Source organism: Gorilla gorilla, chromosome 9 (genome assembly GCF_029281585.2).
Source record: "Gorilla gorilla gorilla isolate KB3781 chromosome 9, NHGRI_mGorGor1-v2.1_pri, whole genome shotgun sequence".
NCBI lineage: Eukaryota > Metazoa > Chordata > Mammalia > Primates > Hominidae > Gorilla > Gorilla gorilla.
This window is the reverse complement of record NC_073233.2, coordinates 21,359,226-21,383,684: the sequence shown is the minus strand read 5'-3', so window position 1 is coordinate 21,383,684 and position 24,459 is coordinate 21,359,226. Positions and strand designations below refer to the sequence as shown.

At 43.7% G+C, this 24,459-nt stretch overlaps 1 protein-coding gene, 1 long non-coding RNA gene and 1 pseudogene across 3 annotated transcripts in view; 2 read left to right on the top strand and 1 right to left on the bottom strand.

Annotated features, from left to right (window-relative positions):
- Positions 1–3,128: 3,128 nt before the first annotated feature.
- LOC101125255 (olfactory receptor 7E24-like) lies at positions 3,129–4,243 on the top strand (annotated as a pseudogene).
- An 8,782-nt stretch (positions 4,244–13,025) lies between these two features.
- Positions 13,026–24,459, bottom strand: part of LOC134759329 (uncharacterized) — a 74,065-nt gene continuing 62,631 nt past the window's right edge. The window contains exon 4 of the long non-coding RNA XR_010135437.1: positions 13,026–14,024. This is a non-coding gene — a long non-coding RNA (uncharacterized lncRNA). The remainder of the gene's footprint in view (positions 14,025–24,459) is intronic.
- On the top strand, positions 20,700–24,201 carry CALCA (calcitonin related polypeptide alpha). Of its 2 annotated transcripts, none has more exons than XM_063710994.1 (3): positions 20,700–20,789; positions 21,821–21,961; positions 24,042–24,201. In XM_063710994.1, exons 1-3 carry the CDS (start codon positions 20,704–20,706, stop codon positions 24,199–24,201), a joined length of 387 nt encoding a protein of 128 aa, XP_063567064.1. In that variant the 5' UTR covers positions 20,700–20,703. The 2 variants fall into 2 exon arrangements, with proteins under 2 accessions (XP_063567064.1, XP_004050793.3); XM_004050745.5 differs by lacking the exon at positions 24,042–24,201 and adding an exon at positions 22,899–23,232.

Sequence of the window (24,459 nt, the reverse complement as noted above, 5' to 3'; positions counted from 1 at the left end):
GGATATTAGGAACAATAACACGGGCGGGGCGTACACCCCTCGCGATAGTGAATGTAATGTCATCCTCTCCCTCCCTTTATATTACGAACAATATCACAGGGGGGTGTACAACCCCTGCAATATTGGAAGTAGTATCATCCATTCTCGCATGAATATTAGGAACAATGTCACAGGGGTAGAGTACACCCTCTGCAATTTCGGGAGTAACATCATCCTCTCGTTCCCTGGATATTATAAACAACACCACGGGGGGGTGGGGGTGTACACACCCTTCGATATTGGGAGTAATATAATCCTTTCCCTCCCTATATATTAGAAGCAATATCACAGGGGGTGGTGTAAACTTCTTGCGATATGGGGATTAATATCACCCCCCTCTCCCGCCCTGGATATTATGAACCATATCACAGGGAGGTGGACACACTTTGCGATATGGGAAGTAATATCACGCCCCTCTCCCCTCCCGATATTACGAACCATATCACAGGGGAGTGGACCCCCCCCCCACGATATGGGGAGTAATATCACCCCCCTCTCCCGCCCTGGATATTAGGAACCATATCACAGGGGGATGGACACCCCCTGCGATGAGGGGAGTAATGTCACCCCCTTCTCCCTCCTAGGATATTACGAACCATATCATGGACACCCCCCACGATATTGGAAATAATATCAACCTCTCCCCCCGGGTATTAGGAACAATATCACAGGGGGTTGTACACCTCCTGTGATATTGGAAGTAATATCATCCTCTCCCTCCTGGATATTAGCAACAATATCACAGGGAGTGTGTACAACCCCAGCGATATTTGGAGTAATATCATCCTCTCACCCCATGGATATGAGAAACAATATCACAGGGGAGGTGTACATCCCACACGATATTGTGTGTAATATCATTCTTCCCCAACCCCTGCAATATTGGGGTGTAATATAATTCTCTCCCTTCCTGGACATTATGAACAATATCACTACTAGGTGATACATTAGGAGTAATGTATCCATAGGATATTATGAGGAATATCACAGGGTGTACACCCACTGTGATATTAGAAGTAATATCTCCCTAAAATATTAAGAAGAATATCTCACACCCACTGTGACTTTAGAAGTAATATCTCCCTAAAATGTTGCAAGTAATATCGCAGGGTGTACACTCACCGTGATATTAGGAGTAATATCTCCCTAGAATATTACAAATACACATGGTGTAAATCCACTGTGACTTTAGAAGAACTATCTCCCTGAAATAATACAAAAATATCACAGTGTATACCATAATATCCCCTAGAATATTACAAATAATATCACAGGGTGTACACCCACTGTGATAATAGGAATAATACCACCCCAGGATATTATGAATAATGTCACAGGCTGTACACCCACTATGACATTAGGAGTAATATCTCCCTAGGACACTATGAATAACATCACAGATTTTACACCCATGGTGTGCACCCACTATGATATTAGGAGTAATATCTGCACAGGATATAACAAATAATAGTACAGGGTGTACACATATGATGTACACCCACAGTGATATTAGGAGAAATATCTCCCTAGGATATTATGAATAACCTCTCATAGTACACACACATGGTATACACCCTCTGTGGCATTATGAACAATAACTTTCTAAAACATTACGAATAATATCACAGAATGTATACACATGGTTTACACCCACTGTGACAGGTGCAATATCTCCCTTGGATATTATGAATAACAACAAAATATCACTGTGATATTAGGAGTCATTTCTCCCTAGAATATTACAAATAACATCACAGGGTGTTCATTTATGGTGCACACCCACTGTGATCAATTAGGAGTAATATCTCCCTAGGATATTACTTTTCATATAAAAGTGTGTACATCCACTGTGATATTGGGAGAAATATTTCTCTAGGATATTACGAATAATATCACAGAGTGTACACCCACTGTGATATTAGGAGTAATAATTCCCTGGGTTATTATGAATAATATCACAGGATGTACAACCACTGTGATATTAGGAGCAATATCTTCCTAGGATATTACAAATAATTTCAAAGGATGTGCACACATGGTATATACCCACTGTGATATTAGGAGTAATATCTACCTAGGATATTACAAATAATATCACAGGGTGTACACCCACTGTGATATTAAAGTAATTTTTTAGGTTATTGTGAATAATATCACCAAGTGTACAAACATGGTGTACACTCACTGTGATATCAGGAGTAATATCTCAGTAAAATATTATGAATAATATCACAGGGTATACACCCACTGTGATATTAGCAGTAATATCTTTGTAGGATACTACAAATAATATCACAGGGTGTATGCCCACTATGACATTAGAAGCAATATCTCCCTAGGATATCAAAAATAATATCACAGGGTGTACAACCTCTACATCCCAGGTTCTAAGGGATTCTCCTGCTTCAGCCTCCTGAGTGGCTGGGATTACAGATGCCCACCACCACACCTGGCTAATTTTGTATTTTCAGTAGAGACGGGGTATCACCATGCTGGTCAAGCTGGTCTGGAACTCCTGACCTCAGGTGATCCACCAGCCTCGGCCTTCCAAAGTGCTGGGAATACAGGTGTGAGCCAACGTGCTTGGCAGAGAGTTATATATTAAATAAATCTGGAAACATAGCTCCCATATTTGAGTGTGCATTTACTTTTATGAAGAAATTATGTCAGAAAACCTAAGGATGATAATAAATATGAAAAGTAACTGGCATGGAAAAAGGTCTTTTGATTAAGAACTATAAGGTTCGATTTCATTTTTAGATAATGTGATCCTAGCTCTTGTATAGTGCTTATAAATATTCTACATCAAAGGAATTTGTTGCACAGTGTCAGAATAAAATAAAGTGTATTTCACTGCTTCTTAATTTTTAAATTAGACTGAGTTTGTTTTCCTAGAGAGAGAAGAACATTTTTTATTTTTTCTGAAAAGAGTAGGCCATATTTTACTGAGATCTTAGATTTGTTATATATTAGGTTTTGGTCTTCTAACATTCTCCAGTGGATTTTCTCTAAAGTAGGTATGCACAGAAAGAGTTGAATAGCAAAAAAGTAAATCATGTAATAATTCTGAGATTTTTGGGTTTGTCACAACTGAGAAATATTGCTGAGGGTGTATGGTCCTCACGTGTGAAAATGTTCCTTGTGAATTGCTTGTATCTGAAATATACACACAGCATTAAGTCCTGGTTTTTATCTTTTATTTTTGCCAATCCTTTTTTCTTCTCAAGGTGTCCAAGTCACACAGAGCCACATAATCTCACAGGTGTCTCAGAATTCCTCCTCCTGGGACTCTCAGAGGATCCAGAACTGCAGCCACTCCTTGCTGGGCTGTCCCTGTCCATGTGCCTGCTCACGATGCTGGGGAACCTGCTCATCATCCTGGCCGTCAGCCCTGACTCCCACCTCCACATCCCCATGTACTTCTTCCTCTCCAACCTGTCCTTGCCTGACATTGGTTTCACCTTGGCCACGGCCCCCAAGATGATTGCAGACATGCAATCACATAGCAGAGTCATCTCCCATGCAGGCTGTCTGACACAGATACCTTTCTTTGTCCTTTTTGCATGTATAGATGACATGCTCCTGACTGTGATGGCCTATGACTGATTTGTGGCCATCTGTCACCCCCTGCACTACCCAGTCATCATGAATCCTCACCTCTGTGTCTTCTTAGTGTTGATGTCTTTTTCCTTAGCCTGTTGGACTCCCAGCTGCACAATTGGATTGTTACAATTCACCTGCTTCAAGAATGTGGAAATCTCTAATTTTTTCTGTGACCGATCTCAACTTCTCAACTTTGCCTGTTCTGACTGTCATCAGTAACATATTCATACATTTAGATAGTACTGTATTTGGTTTTCTTCCCATTTCAGGGATCCTTTTGTCTTACTATAAAATTGTGCCCTCCATTCTAAGAATTCCATTGTCAGACGGGAAGTATAAAGCCTTCTCCACCTGTGGCTCTCACCTGGCAATTGTTTGCTTATTTTATGGAACAGGCATTGGCATGTACCTGACTTCAGCTGTGTCACCAGCCCCCAGGAATGGTGTGGTGGCATCAGTGTTGTATGCTATGGTCACCCCCATGCTGAACCCCTTCATCTGCAGCCTGAGAAACAGGGGCATTCAAAGTGCCCTGTGGAGGCTGCGCAGGAGAAAAATCTAATCTCATGATCTGTTTCATCCTTTTTCTTGTGTGGGTTAGAAAGGGCAACCACATTAAATCTCTACATCTGCAAATCCTGCCCCCTTTGTCACATTATTTTTGTTGCTTGATGGCTTATATTCCTTTCCACATTTTCTATGTGAATATTGCTTTCTTTGTTATGCCTTTAACTGGAATGGGTGAGTATTCTGGGATCCTTTGTTTAGCATAAACCTCATGACTGAATCCTCTATACCTAGGCGGCCTCCTTTAGTTTCTGAGCAATAACCCTGTTGTCCAGGTGGAATCACAACCATCTTTTCATATACAGGAAGTCCTCACTTCATTTTGTAATTCCCTGAAAATTGACTTTATGGAAACAATGTACAGCAGGTCCTCCAACACCATCGGTTTGTTCAAAGTTGTCTAGTTATAATGTCGATGAGAAATAAATTGGTTTCACTATACATAATTTTGCTTAAAGGTGCAGTTTTCAAGAGACTATCAAAGATGTTAAGTGAGGAATCCTGTACATCAAATTCACATCCTTTCCCACAGTTCATGTGGAATTCCTTTATAAACTGCTTCTAGGGAATCTATTTAGGCAGATTATGTACAGAGATCCATGTCACTGGTCTTCAATCTTGGCTTTGACTGAAATCACCTGGGTAGCTTACAAATGCTGAGGCCTGAGTCTCATTACCTAAGATTCCGATTTACATGTACCTGTGTGGGTATGAGGATTTTTTTTTTTTTTTAAGCAAAAGAGATGGTTCCAATGATGAAGTTCCTAGAGGGATCAAGCTCTGATGAGTAAGAATAGAACTTAATTGTAATATAATTTCTTCAAATGTTATCTTCAAATGCATAGTCCTTCAACACTATAAAAAATTTTTATTATGCTCTTTTGTCTTACCACTTAGCATTTTCATTTTACATTTGTTGAAGCGATAGATTTATACACACACTGATTGCTGCTTTATTTCACACTTGTACCTACATAAAATAAGAAATAGAAAATAAAATGGTCACAGTGTCCCTAAAGTTTCTCATTCTGAAACATTTTTAAAATATTTGTTTTTAAAAAATTTGTTTCAATTAAGAACTGTGGTATACACACACAATAAAGTATTATTCAGACTAAAAAGGAATAAAATCTTCTCCGCTGCAGCAAAAATAGATGAGATTGCAGGTCAGTATATTAAGTGAAATAAGCCAGGCGCAGAATGACAAATATTACATGTCATCACTTATATGTAGGAACAAAAAAGAAAATCTTGGCCAGGTGTGGTGGCTCATGCCTGTAATCCCAGCATTTTGGGAGGCCAAGTCGGATGGATCACTTGAGGCCACGAGTTCGAGACCAGCCTGGCAAACATGGTGAAACCACATCTCTACTAAAAATACAAAAATTACCTGAGGGTGGTGGTGCATGCCTGTAGTCCCAGCTACTTGGGAGATTGAGGCAGGAGAATTGCTTGAATCTAAAAGGCAGAGGTTGCAGTGAGCCAAGATCTTGCTCCAACTTGGGCAACAGAATGAGACTCCAACAAACTCATACACACAAAAGGAGTCTCATGAAGGTGGAGATTATAAAGGTGGTTAGCAGATGCTAGAAAGAAAAGGGGTGCGATGGGGAATGAAGAGAAGTTGATAATTGGGTATAAAATACAAAAAGATGGAGCAAATGAGTCCTATTGTTTGATAGTACAGTACAGAAATTTTAGTTCACAAATATTTATTGCGTATTTCCAGATGGCTTGGAAAGAAGATTCCTAACTTTCTCATTATGATGGTTTCTAAGTTATTCTCTTTCTGCTCCAGTTACACCCTTCTATACTCTTGTTTTTTAGGCTAGATTGGAACTCTTGAAATCATCCTGTATTTTTATTTTTTATTTTATTTTATTTTATTTATTTATTTATTTTTTGAGATGGAGTTTCATTCTTGTTGCCCAGGCTGGAGTGCAATGGCGTGTTCTCGGCCCACCGCAAACTCTGACTCCTGGTTCAAGCAATTCTCCTGCCTCAGCCTCCCGAGTAGCTGAGATTACAGGCATGCGCCACCACACCCAGCTAATTTTTATTTTTAGTAGAGACCAGGTTTCTCCCTCTTGGTCAGGCTGGTCTTGAACTCCCAACCTCAGGTGACCCACCTGCCTCGGCCTCCCAAAATGTTAGGATTACAGGCGTGAGCAACCGCACCCAGCCCATGCTACATCTTTACCTGTTGTCTGTTGTTTGTTTGTTCTTGAGCCCAGAAATTACTTCTCACATACATGTTCAAATGATTTTTAACATGAGTGCCAAGAAAATTCATTGGTGGAAATGCAGCCTTTTCAACAAATGGTGTTGGAGAAACTTGATTTCCACATGCAGAAAAATGAAGGTGGACCCTATGTCACACGAGATGCAAAAACTAACACAAACTGGATCAAAGACCTAACCCCAAGAGCTAAAACTATAAAATGCCTAAAAGAAAACTCTGGCAAAACCTTTATGACATCAGAGTGGGGAATGCTTTCTGGGATATGACACCAAAAGCATAGGCAACAAAAGAAAATTAGATTTCTTGGATTAGAGCTAAATGAGAAATATTTTTATGCATCAAAAAACACCATGAACTGAGTGAAAAAATAATCCGTGGATTAGGAAAAATATTTGCAAACCATGTATCTGAAAAGAGGCTGATATCCATAATATATAAAGAACCACTAGAACTAAACAAGAAACCTAAGGCATCCCATTAACAATGGTCAGAAGACTTGAGTAGACATCTCCGTAAGAAAGATATACCAATGGCCAATAACCATATAAAATGATATTCAAAATCACTAATCATAGGGAAGTGCAAATCAAACCAAAACTGTGATACCACACATTAGGATGGATATGATAAACAAACAAGCAATGGTGAAACTGGAGGGAAGTAGGAATGCTCAAACGTGATCAGAATGTAAAACTGTGCAGGAACAGGGAAAATAGTATGGCGTGTACTTGAAAAATTAGAAACAGAATTATCAGATGATCCCGCAGTTGCATTTGTGGGTACCTACCATCTAGAATTAGAAGCCAGGAGTGGAAGAGATATTTGTACACCCATATTCATAGCAGCGTTATTCACAACAGCCAAAAACGTGGAAGCAACCCAAGGTTCCATGGACAGATGAATGAAAAAGGGCAGTGCAGTTCATTCATACAATGGAAGGCTATTCAGCCTTAAAAGGGCAGGCACTTCTTGCCAGCACGGTGGCTCACACCTGTAATCCCAGCATTTTGGGAGGCCGAGTTGGGCGGATGACCTGAGGTCAGGAGTTTGAGACCGGCCTGGCAAAAACATAGTGAAACTCTGTCTCTATTAAAAACACAAAAAATTAGCCAGGCATGGTGACGTGTGCCTGCAGTCCCAGCTACTCCAGAGGCTGAGGCACAAGAATCACCTGAACCCATTTTGTTTCCTCTCAGTGAAAGTGATGCACACACTAGCTGCTTCTGTCAGCCATCTTGAACAAGAACCCGCTGAAAGAAGCTTTCTTGAACACTGCTTCTTCTAGAAGTGCTTACCAGGAATTCGAGCAGACATTCACCACCAAAATATAATAAAATAATCATCACCAGTATTTCTCAACTAACCCCCTAGTAAATCTAATTGCTGTCACATAACATCCTTCATTTGTTCTTTATTCTTCTATATTCACCTCCTTCACTCCCTCTCCATTTAAATAAACTAAAAGAATAAGACTGGAATGGGCCTCACAGCTATTTTAATTACATGTAACTATTTGTAAAACACATAAACAGAGGTCAAATCACTAGAACAACTTTCCTAACATGATCTCTATATGATCTGGCAACTGCATATGATCTAACTTTACCCCATACATAGTAGGACCTCAGAGAAGGAACATAAAAGCCGGAAGGCTTGTGTAGACATTTCCTGTTCAATATACATGACAGAAGTAAAAATAAACTTTCTCTACAACCTCTCCTTATCCTGCTTTATGACCTGCAGGAACCTGGAATCTCTATCTTCCTACAGAGAGGAAAAAGGATTTTTTAGCAGTCTTTTGGGCAATAAATCTTGAAATTCTGAGACAAAGACAAAAGAATCAAGTCATTGCCAGACTTACCACAAGGCAAAGGAGGGAAAAAGGAAGAACCATTCACTAACCTGTGGTCTTTGCTCAGTCCTTGGACTCCTTAGGCAGCCTGTTCACTACATTCTCATTTAACTGGAGGTTATCTGTAAATAATACTTGTTGGTGCTGAAGAGAAATTAGGCATCGATTGCTTAAGCATGTTTCACTACTGCTTAAAAGTACGCCTAAGACAACTGGCGCCAGGTCTAAGGGGTTTCCAAAGGGCCTTTTAAGATCCTCTAGGGTTTTTGATTCCAAAGACTTTGCAGTACAGAAATCAATATAAGATCTGAAAACCTGAAAATTGATTGATCTTTCCTCAGCTCCAAGGACCAATTAGATATTTTTCTGGAAATAAAGATACCATTTCTACTCATGTCCTCAGAACCCTATTAATTAGAGACATAATCCTCATAAAATTGCAACCTGGATCACTGAACCCTTGTCTACAGTTTTAATGTCCCCTCCAAAACTCATATGGAAACTTAATCCTCAATGAGGCAGTATTGAGAGGTGGGGGCCATTAAGAGGTGATTGGATTATGAAAGCTCTGCCCTCATGGATGAATTAATCTATTGACGGATTAAGGAAATGGTTAATGGATTGATGGGTTGTCATGGGAGCGGTACTAGTGGCTTTATAAGGAGAGGAACAAGCACACACAAACCCTTCTCCATGTGCTGCCCTGTGCCACCTCAGGACTTTGCAGGGAGATCCCACCAGCAACAAGGCCCTCACCAGATGTGGCCCCTCAACCTTGTACTTCTCAACCTCCATAACTATAAGAAATAAATTCCTTTTCTTTATCAATTACCCAGTTTCAGGTATTGTGTTAAAGCTAACAGATAGCAGACTGAGACACCTTCCCACATCATGGACTTTGTCTTCACCAGTATTCTACCTCCTGAAAGAAACTACAAAACACCCACTCATCAGGTGTCACTGGCCTGGCAACCTCCCTTAAGCCAGACAAAGCTGAGAAAAAAAGACCAAAAAACCCATATATGAATAACTGTAATGGTGTCACAGTGATCCATTATTGCCATCATGACCATTAAGAAGTTCTCACTCAAGGTCTATAGGCTCTTCATGCACACACAGCTCTACCATGTTTGCTTGTTCTGTTTGGTTTCCCTAAGCAGAAGTCAATTGAAGCCGTTGTTGCAAAAGACCATGAAGTTCCTGACCAAAAGACCATAAGAGCACACTCAGTATCTGCTGTGTGCCTAAACATAATTCTGAAAAGCTTTGCTTCTGTTCTCTTGAGTACAAATTAGTTGAGCAGATGTCCAAAAAGTCCCCTTTCTATAGTTCTTGACCAGTATTTACAGGTCCATACTCCATGACTATAAGTTCTTTGTTCCCATACCATTCTACTAAGCTTGGTTTTTGTTTTTGTTGGTGTTTTATTGTTTGTTTTGCTGTGTACCAAATGAAAATGGAAGTAGATAGATTACTACTATATTACTTGAAACCAGTAATAAGCGATAGGAGACAAACTGAAGAAAAAAAATAGAATAATCATAAAATTACATGTATATTACACCTCAAAAAGAAAGACAGTGTGGTATGATCTTGCTTGAGGCTATTGGTCCAACATGTGGGCCAACACATTAAGTGATATTCTTATGATGGTGACAATGAATTGTCAAGAAAGAATTGAAACTATATTTCGTTTATTCTTTATAAAAATGTAGAGGTGTGTGAAATCCATTTTTTTTCTAATTTTTCAAACTAAATTGATATAGTTTGGCACTTGAAGGGGTAAGCTTTTGTCATAACGACAATAATAGCCATCACTCTACAGTGCCTACTCTACATATCCTGGTAATATGCCAGGTGCTTAATCCTGCTGGGCAGTAAGGCTGCAATGCAGCCAGGCATGAATCTGAGAGGGTTGGGAAAGGCAGAGCCATTCTGTTGTGGCCTTGGCAATTAGTTTTATTCTGAGAATTAAAGGCTTATAGATTGGCCTCTTAAGAAGACAGAGGAATGTGTAATGATTTTATTTAATTTACTGTATTAAGCTGATGTCATTTGGCACTTGAAGGAATAAGCTCTTGTTTTAATAATAATGGCCACCACTCTTAAGAATTTGCTCCATGCCAAGCAATGCATCAGGTATTCTAGCATAAAATAGCTTTAACCCTCCTAGGTAGTTCTTACTATCCCCATTTTACATGTTCAGAAACTGTAGTTTAGGGAGATTATTATCTGCCTAAGAACAATAAGCGAGTGGTAGAGCCAAGACTCAAATCCAGTTGCATAAGACCTCAAAGCCCCACTCTTCATAATCTCAGTCAGAGTCTATTTATATAAGAAATCCCCTTATATGTAACTTATTATTCCCTGGCAATACCCATAAAAGAGTCATCTCTGTAATGAGCTTTCTGGTACCATGGGAAGCTTCCTATCTCTATCTCTCTTGTTCCACGGAACAATGTTCCTAGCCAGGGAGTGAAGAGCCATTCTAGATCCGGGTAGTCTGAGCCAAGGGAGAATTTTAATCATGTTAAAGGAACCCACCCTGAGTAATTCCTTGACGTCACCCACCAAGTCCATCCACCTCTCAGTGACCAGCCTGGCCCTTTTCCACTATACTCAGCTCTTTCCCTGGCAGCTGAAGTCACCCTAAAAATAGCCTCTGGACCTTGGAAGGAATCTCTCCTGGTGCCTACAGCAAATAAAGTACCACTGAGGTTGGGAAGAATTGCTCCCTGGGCAACAGTCAGCTCCACTCTACAAAAATCTCAGTTAAGCCCTCTCATTTTCCAAGAATGAGAGGCCAGGAAAACCCCCATAGAAATAAAATCCCATTCTTTCTTTCTCCCATAAATGTTTTTCTCATTTCTGATCTAACCTAAAATGTACTGACTTGGTGTCCCTTGTTCTAAGCTCTAATGGCAGTTAATATGTCCCATGGTAGCGGGGAGTTACACATAAAATCTTCACAAGCCCCAGTGCCTGAGTATGAATAATTACCAACTTATCTCACGGGAGTAGGGAGACATTAGAAATCTTCCCCACACTGGGTGCTGGAAAGTCCTGAGGCTCACCTACACACCCCTCACGTTTTAGCAGTTCCCTATTGCCTGCCCAACCTCAGTGAAGCCACTAAATTTTTTTAAGTGGATTTTTTTCAAATGTGTTTTAATTCAATGATCAATTTATTAGAAACCTGCTCTTTGGTTATTTGTCAAAGGAGTCTAGCAAGATATCTAAGCCATGGGTTCAAAGGCTAAGCTCCAACTTTAAGATTTAATAGCACCATCATAATATGCTAAGAAATGGACTAATGTGGTGGCAAAGGTTTCATTCCCTACCCCTACTGGAAATTCACCCCAGAGATGTCTGCACCAAATCTGACACCAGTTGGCTCAGTATCTCCCCTTTGTTTACAGCATATCTAAACATGAATATAAAAGGGACACATAATAAATTGGAAGTTGATAAAAGAGAAACTTCTGATACATGAGATTTCATGATTTCTAGACAGTCCACCTGAGGAGTGAATGCCAACAACCGTACAGTACGTATTCAGGAGGTCTCCCTTCCCAGCAAAAGAGGCATAGAGGATGGCACCTGATATAAAGAGGGCTTGTCTTGTCTCCTCATCCTCTTCCCCAACTCAGTAGATGGATCCCTCAACAGAGACTCTGTAATTTCCCCCATTTAGACACTTTCTGGTTCTGGCCCCACCATCTCCGGGAGGCTTCCTAAAAGTGTTTGCAGCCTGTTTCTCCAACCCCCATCATTTACATTCCTGGCCAATTAGCCCAGCCTTTACTTATTATGGCAGACATAAGAATGACCTCCCCCAAAATGTTCACACCCTAATCCCCTAATCCCTGAGAACAGAGCAAAAGGGACCTTGCAGATGTGATTAAATAGAGGACCCTGAGATAGAGAGATTATCCTGGATTCTCCAGGAGTTGGACCTAAGGTAATCACAAGGATCCTGTCAAGTAAAAGAGGGAAGCAGAAAAGGAGGTCAGAGTGATGTGATGTGAGATGTATTCCACTTTGGGTTTGAAGATAAAGGAAGGGGGCCATGAGCTAAGGAACTTGGGAGGCCTCTAGAAGCTGGAAATTGAAAGGAAATGGGTTCTCCCCTAGAACCTATAGAAAGAAAAACAGCCCTGCAAACATTTTAGACCAGTGAGACCCATGTTGGATGTTGAACTTCTAACCTACAAAAATGTAATATAATAAATGTGTGTTGTTTTAAGCCACTAAATTTGTGGTAATTTGTTACAGCAGCAATGGGAAACTAGTATACTTATTCACTATCTTGTATTCTTCTTTCATTATTTCAGTTGTGTAGGTCTTGTCTCCCTGAGAGACCACATAGTGCTTTTAGTAAATTGGTCTTATTCATTTCCACCTTTTCCTGCATATGGTGAACCCTCAATCCTGTTAACTTCATTATCTCACTTCCTCTAGATAATGCTGACCCTCTGACAGCAATAGAGTTCAGGGAGAAACAAATGAGGCATCAGGCCACCCAATTACTAGCAACCTAACTTAGCTCTCAATGGCCACCAAGAGAACAAACTCTACTATTCCCTAGTCCAGGGGTCCTTACATAAAATGATGACAGCAAACACAGAAGGTGAGGCAACCTGGATTTACTCACATTTCTCAGGTTATACCAGCAGGAGACCAACAGGTAGGCCCAAGACGGTCTCAAACACAAAAACTCAGCATATCTTCTTTATTTGCAATACAAGGCCTTAGCCATATGATCTCAGTCTTTGTTCTCTACTCATAATGCACTCCAAACCCACCCAAGATGATCTGAAGATCAAGGATGGCTCTACCTGATTGCCTCATTTGCACACAGCATTGGTGGACACAATGTCATTAACACAAGAAGAGAGCCTAGTTAGAAAAGCTGGTGGGGTCTCTTCATTAACTCCAGTTAACTAGCCATACTTTTCTCTTTGCTTTTTGGTAACAAAGATATAAATAGTCCTACACTTCTTTCTTTCACCTGCTCCTCATATATTTTAATAAAAGTACTTACTTGGTTCATTCTATTTCTACTAATACAGAATATTTCCAAACATGTATAGCCATATAATTATAATTTTATAACCCCTCTAAACAAATGCATTTTATGTATTTATTGTATGTACTACTTGATATAATACGTTTCTCAATGCATATTCAATTGATTTACCTTCCAACCAAATTATTTATTGAATATTTGTTAAAATATTGGCTGGACCTACCTGAAGGTTAGCCTCTTTTTTCATGCCTCTCACTTCAGAGGCATCCTCTGAGGAGAACTTTTCAGGGCTGATTTTCAGGCTCCATCAGAACTGTGGGTTGGGCTGTATGTGAACTCACCAAGTAGCCACATTGCAAAGCTTCTGCTGACAACTTGCAGAAAGATGGGCATCCAGACAAAGACCAGGAGTTCATTGCAGATTCATTTTCACAAAGCAGAGAACTTAGTCCTCCCAGTTCAGCTGGCATCCTCTCTGTCCCCTTTCAAAGGGTACCAGTACATCTTTTGTTGACAAGGAGACAAGGACCAGGACATTTGTCCCTTCTTCTCCTGTCTCTTCTGAAAATCACTTATCCCTCATATTTAGGTGGGGGAGCAGTACCTTTTCTGATTGTGTCACTGCAAAGAATGACATATCCTTCCTCTTTCATGCTGAACTCCTCAGTTGTTCTTTTAGAAGACAATGGTACCTGCCAGGGTAAGTGGAGGAAGCCAAATAGCAGGTGTTATAGAAAAGTACTGTAAAACAGCATAAAATTCACAGCATGTTGATAGAATGTCAGAATTAAAAGGGAATTTAGGAATCCCTCGATCCCATAAAAGTTCATATATCAGATGTGGAAACAGAGGCCCAAATGATTTTCTCAAAGCCATACCCTTAGGGGTGAGAATTAGAACCCTAACTCCTGACTCCCAGCACTGTTTCCACTAACTCCTATCTCATCCCATCTCAACCCCCATATCCACTGGCAAAATAGAACACTCCATAAAATCAACCACAATTTCAGACAAGATGAAGTAATGCATGATGCTAAATATAGGAAGTTAAGCCATTTGGATTTTTGTTTGTTTGAACTCAAGTGTTTTAAAATTTTATCTTATGAATATTATTATAAATCTGATTTGGGTTTTATTCTTTAGCAATTTACTTATCTTAAGTGGTGGCACCAATGTTTATTTTCCTGCTGCAAAACTGTCAATGTTCCCAAATATTGGTACAGGAATTGTAAATGATTTATGTCTGCTGATTGAGTCTCTCACTACAAATCACATTAGCCCTGAAGCAGGCAGACATGCCCATATCTTCCTCTGAGTCAGTGCCTGGATCCAGGGGACCAGACCTCTTACCTGACACGGCAGAGAGATAAGCTATGTTTCAGGTCCTCAAAAGGAGCCTGGAAAATATAATTAATTCAAGCCAAATACTCTTACTATTCCCTTGCATATACAACAAAGATAAAAATATCTATCTCATTAAACTGTTGAGAGTAAGAAAGATAATATATACACAGCGCCTGGCACATGGATGGAACTTAGTTGATGGTAGTTATAATATTTATAATATCTTTTTTTGTTTCAATTTAATATGATTTATATGACTTTTCATACTTACTGCACATGCAACATCTTTTAGATAATTCTGTATCTAGGTTATTAGTAAAACATTGATATCCTCTTCAGTATTTATACAGATGCCCCTCTTTTAAAGTCTTCAGCAAAATTCCCACTGGGGAATTTCAGCTGTCTCTCACTCTTTTTTTTTTCACTTTTATTTCCATATTAAAGGTTTTTATTTTTAAGGTATACAATATGATATTTTGATACATGTATACTTTGTGAAATGATTGCAACAATCAAGTTAATTAACATATCATTACCTCACATAGTTTCCTGTGTGTGTGTGCGCTTAGAGCTCTTGAGATCCACTCTCTTTGCAAATTTCAAGCATATGTTAACTATAGTCACCAGGCTGTATATTAGGTCTCCAGAACTTACTCATCTTATAACTGAAAGGTTGTATCCTTTAACTAGTATTTCTCTTTTACCCCCAACCGCAGCCCCAAATAATCACCATTCTAACCTTTGTTACTGAGTTCGACTTGTTTTTTGAGATTCTACATATAAGTGAGATCATGTATTATGTGTCTTTCTGTGCCTCACTTATTTCGTGTGTCATACTATCCCCCGGGTTCAGCCATGTTGGCACAAATGACAATATTTCCTTCTTCTGAATAATATTGCTGACTAATATTCCATTGTGTGTGTGTGATAAACACACACCACATTTTCTTTAATAATTCATTCATCAATGGACACTTAGGCTGTTTCTGTATCTTGGTTATTGTGAATCTTGCTGTCTCTTTGGCAGCCATTTCTGTACTCCCTCCCCCAGAAGCAGCTTTACTGCAGTCTAAAAGTGTCTTAGGAAAATGATTCAGAAGCAACTACTTCTCTTGGCATGTTCTTCAGTAAACACGATGATGGAAAGCTTTGATTTCTGCCCTTCTTTAAACAGTGCAATCGATTTTCAGTTGGGATTTTTTCCAGTTAATTTGATAGCTCCACGTTTCTACCAGGCTGAAGAAAATGTATGTGTTGTGGGCTGTTGTATTACTGTTGCTGGTGGTGCTGTTGCTACTGCCGAGATTTTGTGGTTGAGTCCATATTATAAAGGAATTGTAGAGCAGTAATAAATTTAACTTGAGCTCTGAACTCAAGCCTTCAGGTGTGACTTTTTTAATCACGTGGAAATTCACGTAAGAATTTTCAACCAGACTTCATGTTTATTTTTATTTCTGAAGCAAAGGGTACAGGAATCTGGTCTAAACGAATGGGAACAAACATTACAGGTAGACTTTATTGGAGTGTTGTAAAAATGGTTTTTTCCAAAATCAGATTGTTTCAAAACTGACCCTGGTTTCTAGATTTTTAAGTTAGGAAGTAAGACAGTAAAAATCAAGGGTCAAATAGTCAAGCGACTATTTTTTTAAAATCAGCATTTTCCTTGGCGACTTTCGTTAGACCATGCTCTGTTTAGTACTGAAACTCAGAGAAGTTCCAGGAATAGCGGGATGAAATCTAAGTGATCCGCTCACGGGAAGCTTCCTTCGCTCGCTCAGTAAATCCGGGATGGGCTCAGAGAATGACTTCGCATTTTGCACCAGAAGATCTCAGTCTTTAGAGCGAACCCTAGACGAAATCCTTACTTCCCTGCCTCATTCCTGAAAACTTCTACCTGGGAACCGACTTGCTGTGACAGATAAAATGGGAGGAGTCTGGCTGAATAGTTTGTGGATTTCGGAAAGCAAAGCGAAATGCCGCTCTAACTAGGTCCGAATTTTCTGCAAGCTACCTTGTGAAAGTGGTGAATTTGCCAGAATAAATTTTCATTCATTTAACTTTGGCGGACCGTCTACTAGGGTGCCTGGCACGGTGCCAATTGCTGGAGAAAATCATTTTCAAACAAAAACGAAAAAAACTTTCGGCCCCCAGCAAGGAGCCAGGCAATTCCTACAAACTCAAGGAGTGCTTGAGAGGTGAGTTAATGACCGTCCCTCCTGTCCTAAAGAGACAGACTTTTACAGTCAGCCTTGAAACTGCTCGGGGCTACACTAGCGCCCTCTGGACGCAGACTCTGGTTAGCGCCCCACGGCACCAGCCTTTGATTTGTAGCTGCCAAAGATTTGATAGTGGGGAGTACGTGTCTATTCTGAAGGCTGAAGACACACACGACAGTCAGGAGTAGAATTCCGACCCCTCAAAGTGACACGGCCACAAAATCTGCGTCTACAGTCTTTCATTTTGCGGTCACCGTGGCACGGGCGAAAGCTATGAACTCTCTCTTTAGGAAAACACACATCACAGACACACACACTTACAAACGGTTTCAGGAGGTTCTTATGTTAGAAACCTCTGGTCTTGGAAAAAAATCATTTCCGCTGAAGTATGTGGTAGCTGAGCGCAAAACTCTTCTGCTACAGCCCCGGTGGCAGAGGCCCAAGCACTACGCCCCACTTAGTGCCCGCACTGCGGCCTTCGCAACTCTTCAAGCAGCTCAGCACCGAAAACCCAGGCCGGAGATCGGAGCCTAAACTGCTGAAAAGCTCCAAGGCTCTGGACAGGGTCTCAGCAGGGGTTATCTTCCTTCAGGATCCGGGGCTCATTGTGCCCAAGATCCGCCATCCAAGCCCTGCTCTGCGCGCAGCTTGCCTGTTCCACGCTCTGCGCCTGACACGCGCCGGTGTCCTCCCGGGCCAGTTGCAGTCCCGGGTCCTGTGGCCGCCCTGCCGGCGGACCCTGCGGAGAGCGAGTCTTAGATACCCAGTCCCCAGCCCCGAGTTGTTATTCCCTCGCTGTAGTTAAGAAGGAGATCAGTTAAGGGCATCTTGGAAGTTAGGCGTTCCCGCTGCCTCCTTTGAGCACGGAGGCCACCAACCCCCTAGGGGGAAGAGATGTAGCGCGAGGCAGGGGTGTCGTCCTAAGAAATTTCGACGCTTCTGGGGACTGAGGACAAAGGTGCGGACACGACCCCGGGGTACCTGGAGTTCCGTGACTCGCGCCACGGACGGCACACCTAGGGGCTAATTTCTGCTCTGCCTCAAAGAACCTCAAGCCAGAGTCCTTGCCTCCGCCCACAGCCCCGGGATGCCGCTGCTGGGCTCACCGCACAGGCAGCGCCCGGACCGGCTGCTGCAGATCGCGCGCTGCGCGCTTCCACCGGGAGATGGTGGAGACGCTGAAAAGCTTCTTTCTTGCCACTCTGGACGCTGTGGGCGGCAAGCGCCTTAGTCCCTACCTCTGCTGAGCTGAACGCTCAGGCACAGTGGAATTGAAACCCGGTTCTGCGGGATGTGAGAGTTGTTGAGGTCACGCGTAATTGGGTGTGATGGAGGGCGCCTGTTCGTGATGTGTGCAGGTTTGATACAAGCAGGTCATCGTCGTGCGGGTGTGTGGATGCGACCGCCCGAGAGACTCGGAGGCAGGCTTGGGACACGTTTGAGTGAACAACTCAGGATACTCTTCTGCGCCAGTATCTGTTTTTTAGTGTCTGTGATTCAGAGTGGGCACATGTTGGGAGACAGTAATGGGTTTGGGTGTGTGTAAATGAGTGTGACCGGAAGCGAGTGTGAGCTTGGTCTAGGCAGGGACCACACAGCACTGTCACGCCTGCCTGCTCTTTAGTAGAGGACTGAAGTGCGGGGGTGGGGGTACGGGGCCGGAATAGAATGTCTCTGGGACATCTTGGCAAACAGCAGCCGGAAGCAAAGGGGCAGCTGTGCAAACGGCTCAGGCAGGTGATGGATGGCAGGGTAGGAAGGGGGAGGTCCAGAGGTCTGGATGGAGGCTTCCGCATCTGTACCTTGCAACTCACCCCTCAGGCCCAGCAGGTCATCGGCCCCCTCCTCACACATGTAATGGGTCTGAAGAGTACCCCGGGACAGTCCGGGGAGATGGAGATTCGGAAAGTATCCATGGAGATCTTACAGAATCCCCTATGCGGACCAGGAAACTCTTGTAGATCCCTGCCTATCTGAGGCCCAGGCGCTGGGCTGTTTCTCACAACATTCCTTCAAGATGAGACTGTGGTCCCCATTTCAAAGATGAGTACATTGAGGCTCTGTGAAGTTACTTGCCCATGATCACACAACCAGGAATTGGGCCAACTGTAATTGAACTCCTGTCTAACAAAGTTCTTGCTCCCAGCTCCGTCTCTTGTTTCCCACGAGCCCTGGCCCTCTGTGGGTAATACCAGCTACTGGAGTCAGATTTCTTGGGCCCAGAACCCACCCTTAGGGGCATTAACCTTTAAAATCTCACTTGGGCAGGGGTCTGGGATCAGAGTTGGAAGAGTCCCTACAATCCTGGACCCTTTCCGCCAAATCGTGAAACCAGGGGTGGAGTGGGGCGCGGGTTCAAAACCAGGCCGGACTGAGAGGTGAAATTCACCATGACGTCAAACTGCCCTCAAATTCCCGCTCACTTTAAGGGCGTTACTTGTTGGTGCCCCCACCATCCCCCCCCCATTTCCATCAATGACCTCAATGCAAATACAAGTGGGATTTGTCCTGCTGGATCCTCCAGGTTCTGGAAGCATGAGGGTGACGCAACCCAGGGGCAAAGGACCCCTCCGCCCATTGGTTGCTGTGCACTGGCGGAACTTTCCCGACCCACAGCGGCGGGAATAAGAGCAGTCGCTGGCGCTGGGAGGCATCAGAGACACTGCCCAGCCCAAGTGTCGCCGCCGCTTCCACAGGGCTCTGGCTGGACGCCGCCGCCGCCGCTGCCACCGCCTCTGATCCAAGCCACCTCCCGCCAGGTGAGCCCCGAGATTCTGGCTCAGGTATATGTCTCTCCCTCCCTCTCCCTCCATTCGTCATTTTCTCACTCCCCTTCCTCCTCTCCCTCTCTCTCCGTTAGTCTCTTCATCAGATAGTCTCTGTTAGTCCGCGATTTATACCAGGCTCGTGCCCTAGGTTGGATCGGACAGTCTCAATCCCCCGGCTCGCTCTTCCTGCTCGGCTGCGGACTCCAGTCTTACTCTCTTGCACTGCACACAGGCTTAGGCCAGTCTCGGGACACTCAGGCTCCCCAGGGACCGCGCACAGAGCCGGAGGCAAGAGAAACTTTCCGCAGACGGTGCGATCAGGGATGGCGTCTGGAGCCCAGCAGCCCCAGGGAAATTGGTTCAGAACCTGGAACAGAGCGGATGGGTGGCAAATAGGCACGACGACTGAGGGACAAGCAGCCCTAAACTGCAAGCCCCAGTCACAGGCTCTGGGAGCAAAGAGAGAAAGTCTTGGGTCCCAATTTAAGAGTAAAACTTGGTTCCTGCAGGGGACTGAGGTGCCAGCAGGCGGAGCTTAGGCTGAGCACTAAAATTGATTCTTTTATTTCTCAGATTCCAATTGCAGAGATAATCCCTGTGGACAGATCCCACCCCTCCCACCAAGGTGTATGCAAAAGCCCCAGAAGAGGAGGACAGCTCTGGGTTTCCTTATGGGATCAGCTTCTGTGACAGGGGCCTGGGAGCATGTCCTCCACAGAGACCTGGCTAACAGGTTTATATGTATGTGTGTGGCTTTGGGGAGAAGGGTAGGACTGAGACCTCCCCCACTCAGCTCTCCCTCTAGGATCGCTCCTCCAGCTCTATCAAACTGTGCATGCTACAGGCCCACTGAACCTCCCAGAAGTCCACTGTGCTGATGAGGAAACAAAAAAGAAAAGAAATGTAATGACCAGTCTGAAGCCACAAAGCCAGAGCGTTAGAAGCAAGACAGAAAACCAGGATAGGAGCCAAGGTCTGTGGGCTCCTAGAACTTCGAACTGGCGCAGGTGGTTTACCTCATTCTTCCCTTGCAGAGAGGTGTCATGGGCTTCCAAAAGTTCTCCCCCTTCCTGGCTCTCAGCATCTTGGTCCTGTTGCAGGCAGGCAGCCTCCATGCAGCACCATTCAGGTAAGACAGTCTGAAGCCAGAACCACACTGGTATCAGACAATTCCATGCCTCTTAAGTGTGGTGTACTGAATGCTTAAAAACCGACAGGGGGCCGGGGTAATGTATGTATTCATGCACATATATAATTTTTTGATATAAAAATGTGTGGTACACAATTTATAAGTAGTGATAAATATTTAGACAATATTCTTCATTATAATTTTTTTGAGATGGAGTCTCACTCTGTCATCCATGCTGGAGTGCAATGGCACCGTGTCGGCTCACTGCAACTTCCATCTCCTGGGTTCAAGCAATTCTCCTGCCTCAGCCTCCCGAGTAGCCGGGATTACAGGCGCCCACCACCATGCCTGGCTAATTTTTGTATTTTTAGTAGAGATAGGGTTTCACCATGTTGGCCAGGCTGGTCTCAAACTCCTGACCTCAGGTGATCCACCTGCCTCAGCCTCCCAAAGTGCTGAGATTACAGCCGTGAGCCACCGCGCCCGGCCTATTATAAATTTTATATATCCCACTGAGTCTCACAAAATGCTTTTGTTGCTTTTAGCCAAACTTTTGTATGTGTAGCCATCCTATTTATCCTATTCAGCCATGATTTGAGAAATGAATTGCATCCTATTCTGTTAAATAGTTTGCCACTAAATTTGTTATTGTTAAATCTGGTATTTTACCTGTTGATCTATTTCTCACCCACATATAAATCTATTAAACTGAAACTATTTTCAGGTTCAGCACTAACTGTAAGTTTTTGCATTTAATTTTTAATAATGGCTGCACTCAGCTTGCAAAATTCTTGAAAATTTAACCATTAGCTTTCACAAGCCTATACAAACTGGCTCCAGCACACCACTGCTTGGAGGCCACACCAGTGCCTGGGTCCTGAAGAGGACACTGGCCTTGTGCCCTGTCCCCTAGGACTCCCGCTGGCCACATCCTCAGGGGAAGAAGCAAAGACCAGGAAGCCTGGCTGCTTATCCTGGGGAGGGGCAGGCAGGGGCTCACAGCCTGCACTGAGTTTGCTTCCCCTCCACAGGTCTGCCCTGGGGAGCAGCCCAGCAGACCCTGCCACGCTCAGGGAGGACGAAGCGCGCCTCCTGCTGGCTGCACTGGTGCAGGACTATGTGCAGATGAAGGCCAGTGAGCTGGAGCAGGAGCAAGAGAGAGAGGGCTCCAGGTGAGGCTCCCCAAGCGCTCAGCACAGGGCCTCCTCTCCCCGCAGCATACACAGGAAGGTGGATCCCAAGAGGTAGGAGAGAACACACTGCCCAGGAATCCAACAGGCTGTGTTGTTCACCAGGACCTGGGGCCTGGCTGTTCTCAGCCTCCAAGGGAGACAGAGGTCCCACTGCAGCTGGAAGTACCGTGGTTAGACATAATAAAAGGCTCCGTTTCTGAAAGTTCTTAGGAAATGAAATGGGGAGGTGTGGAATCGCTCACTGTGGGAATTGTTCTTGCAGTACTGGGAGACCTCCCAGCACTGGATGAGTTAAGACTAGTAAGGGTGAAGTCAGGGATACACATAGTACATCTCAGGAAGTTTTAGAAATTTGGATCCACCTTGTTAATCTGCATACGACATTCTTTCACACCTGCAAGGAGCTTTCATTTCACATTTGCAAGGTGAAGGTGAGGCCCTTGCAGGGGATGGGGACGGGTAGAGCAGTGTCTGAGGTAGGTTTGAGACTTTAAATGTGTGGCATCTGTGGAGATGTGCATGTTGTCAGGAGGCCAGGGAGAGCACCCTTCCCCAGATCCACATCCCTGTGTACCTTGAGCCTGAGCAGAGACCAGCCCCTGGCCTGGCCCCAGCACTGCTCAGGCAGAGGCATGTGTTGCCCTTGCATCTGCCCTGAGAACCCCTCTGTCAAGCATGAAGGACTGAACAGCATGTGGAATGCCAGAAAAGATCATCCTTCCCCATCCAGCCCTTCCCTGCACTGCCCTGGCCCACTGCACCTCTGAGCTCTCCTAATGAAGGATAGATGAGTGAGCTGCCCTCCTGCCTGCCCCTCCTGCTCCCAGGGTCCCCTGCCTGGTCTAACCTTCTAAGTGACTGCCCATGGGGACAGATTCTCGTGCATGGTACTGTCTGGCATGTGTTTTCCCTGCAGCCTGGACAGCCCCAGATCTAAGCGGTGCGGTAATCTGAGTACTTGCATGCTGGGCACATACACGCAGGACTTCAACAAGTTTCACACGTTCCCCCAAACTGCAATTGGGGTTGGAGCACCTGGAAAGAAAAGGGATATGTCCAGCGACTTGGAGAGAGACCATCGCCCTCATGTTAGCGTGCCCCAGAATGCCAACTAAACTCCTCCCTCTCCTTCCTAATTTCCCTTCTTGCATCCTTCCTATAACTTGATGCATGTGGTTTGGTTCCTCTCTGGTGGCTCTTTGGGCTGGTATTGGTGGCTTTCCTTGTGGCAGAGGATGTCTCAAACTTCAGATGGGAGGAAAGAGAGCAGGACTCACAGGTTGGAAGAGAATCACCTGGGAAAATACCAGAAAATGAGGGCCGCTTTGAGTCACCCAGAGATGTCATCAGAGCTCCTCTGTCCTGCTTCTGAATGTGCTGATCATTTGAGGAATAAAATTATTTTTCCCCAAAGATCTGAGCTGTGGTGGTCATTGCTCTGATCTATGTCCCAGGCTTCATAGTGTCTGAGACCTATGCTTAGAAATAGCCTTAACCCTAGGCTAGCTGGACAGAGGATATGGTGGGTGGTCCCTCTGACCAAGCTCAAGCAGCAAGAACAGGGGTCCTAAGGAGCAGGTAAGCACCTCTAGGACTTGATGCTGCAAACTCCGCTCCTCTTCCAGGTAAGACTGAGGAATTTTTTATTTTCCTAAGAAAGGGTATTTGGTGCCCGTGACTGGGGTATAGATTTTATAGTCCTTTGTGAATGGGGCTGGGTGTGGGACCATAATTCACTCCAGTGTCATAAACCTCCGCTTTGATTTTTAGTTAATTTATACAGGAAAGATTGGCTGTTACTGCTCCACATTCCATAGCCAGTCATCCAGAGTCACCTTGGGTTTTCTGACACCCCTGGGAATATCTATGGGGAGTGATCATGGCATTTTCCCTAATGGCCTTGTGATTTTCTGCTCTGATAATTGTGTTTAGGAGAAACACTTAAAGTTAATTGGTGCCTTTCAGCACAGCAACTTTACCATGAAGGTCCCATGGGGCTGACCTCTCTCCCAGCCTCTCACTCACAGATCTTCTCTTCTTTCTCCGTCCTGCAAATCAGAATCATTGCCCAGAAGAGAGCCTGTGACACTGCCACCTGTGTGACTCATCGGCTGGCAGGCTTGCTGAGCAGATCAGGGGGTGTGGTGAAGAACAACTTTGTGCCCACCAATGTGGGTTCCAAAGCCTTTGGCAGGCGCCGCAGGGACCTTCAAGCCTGAGCAGCTGAATGACTCAAGAAGGTGACTGCCCTTGTATGATGGGATGGGAAGATGAATGACTGGTTTTTACAGGGGTGTAAAACCACTCTGAGCCTCTCTGAGACCATGTGGTTTTAAAAAATCCATAAGGGAAGGTACCCACACCAGTATCTGAGTTCCAGTAGCTAAGACCCTAGAATTTGGATTCATCTCTGTTTTTTCAGTCTCTCCTTGTAACCCTGAGATCATCAGACCAAGAAATATAGATCCTGTTTATTT

What these genes read in the sequence shown, in the direction of transcription:
- CALCA (XM_004050745.5), top strand. Translation starts at nt 20,704, where the DNA reads ATGGGCTTCCAAAAGTTCTCCCCCTTCCTGGCTCTCAGCATCTTGGTC. An exon ending in CTCCATGCAGCACCATTCAG is followed by an intron (nt 20,790 to 21,820) that starts GTAAGACAGTCT and finishes TCCCCTCCACAG; the next exon opens with GTCTGCCCTGGGGAGCAGCC. An exon ending in CAAGAGAGAGAGGGCTCCAG is followed by an intron (nt 21,962 to 22,898) that starts GTGAGGCTCCCC and finishes TTTTCCCTGCAG; the next exon opens with CCTGGACAGCCCCAGATCTA.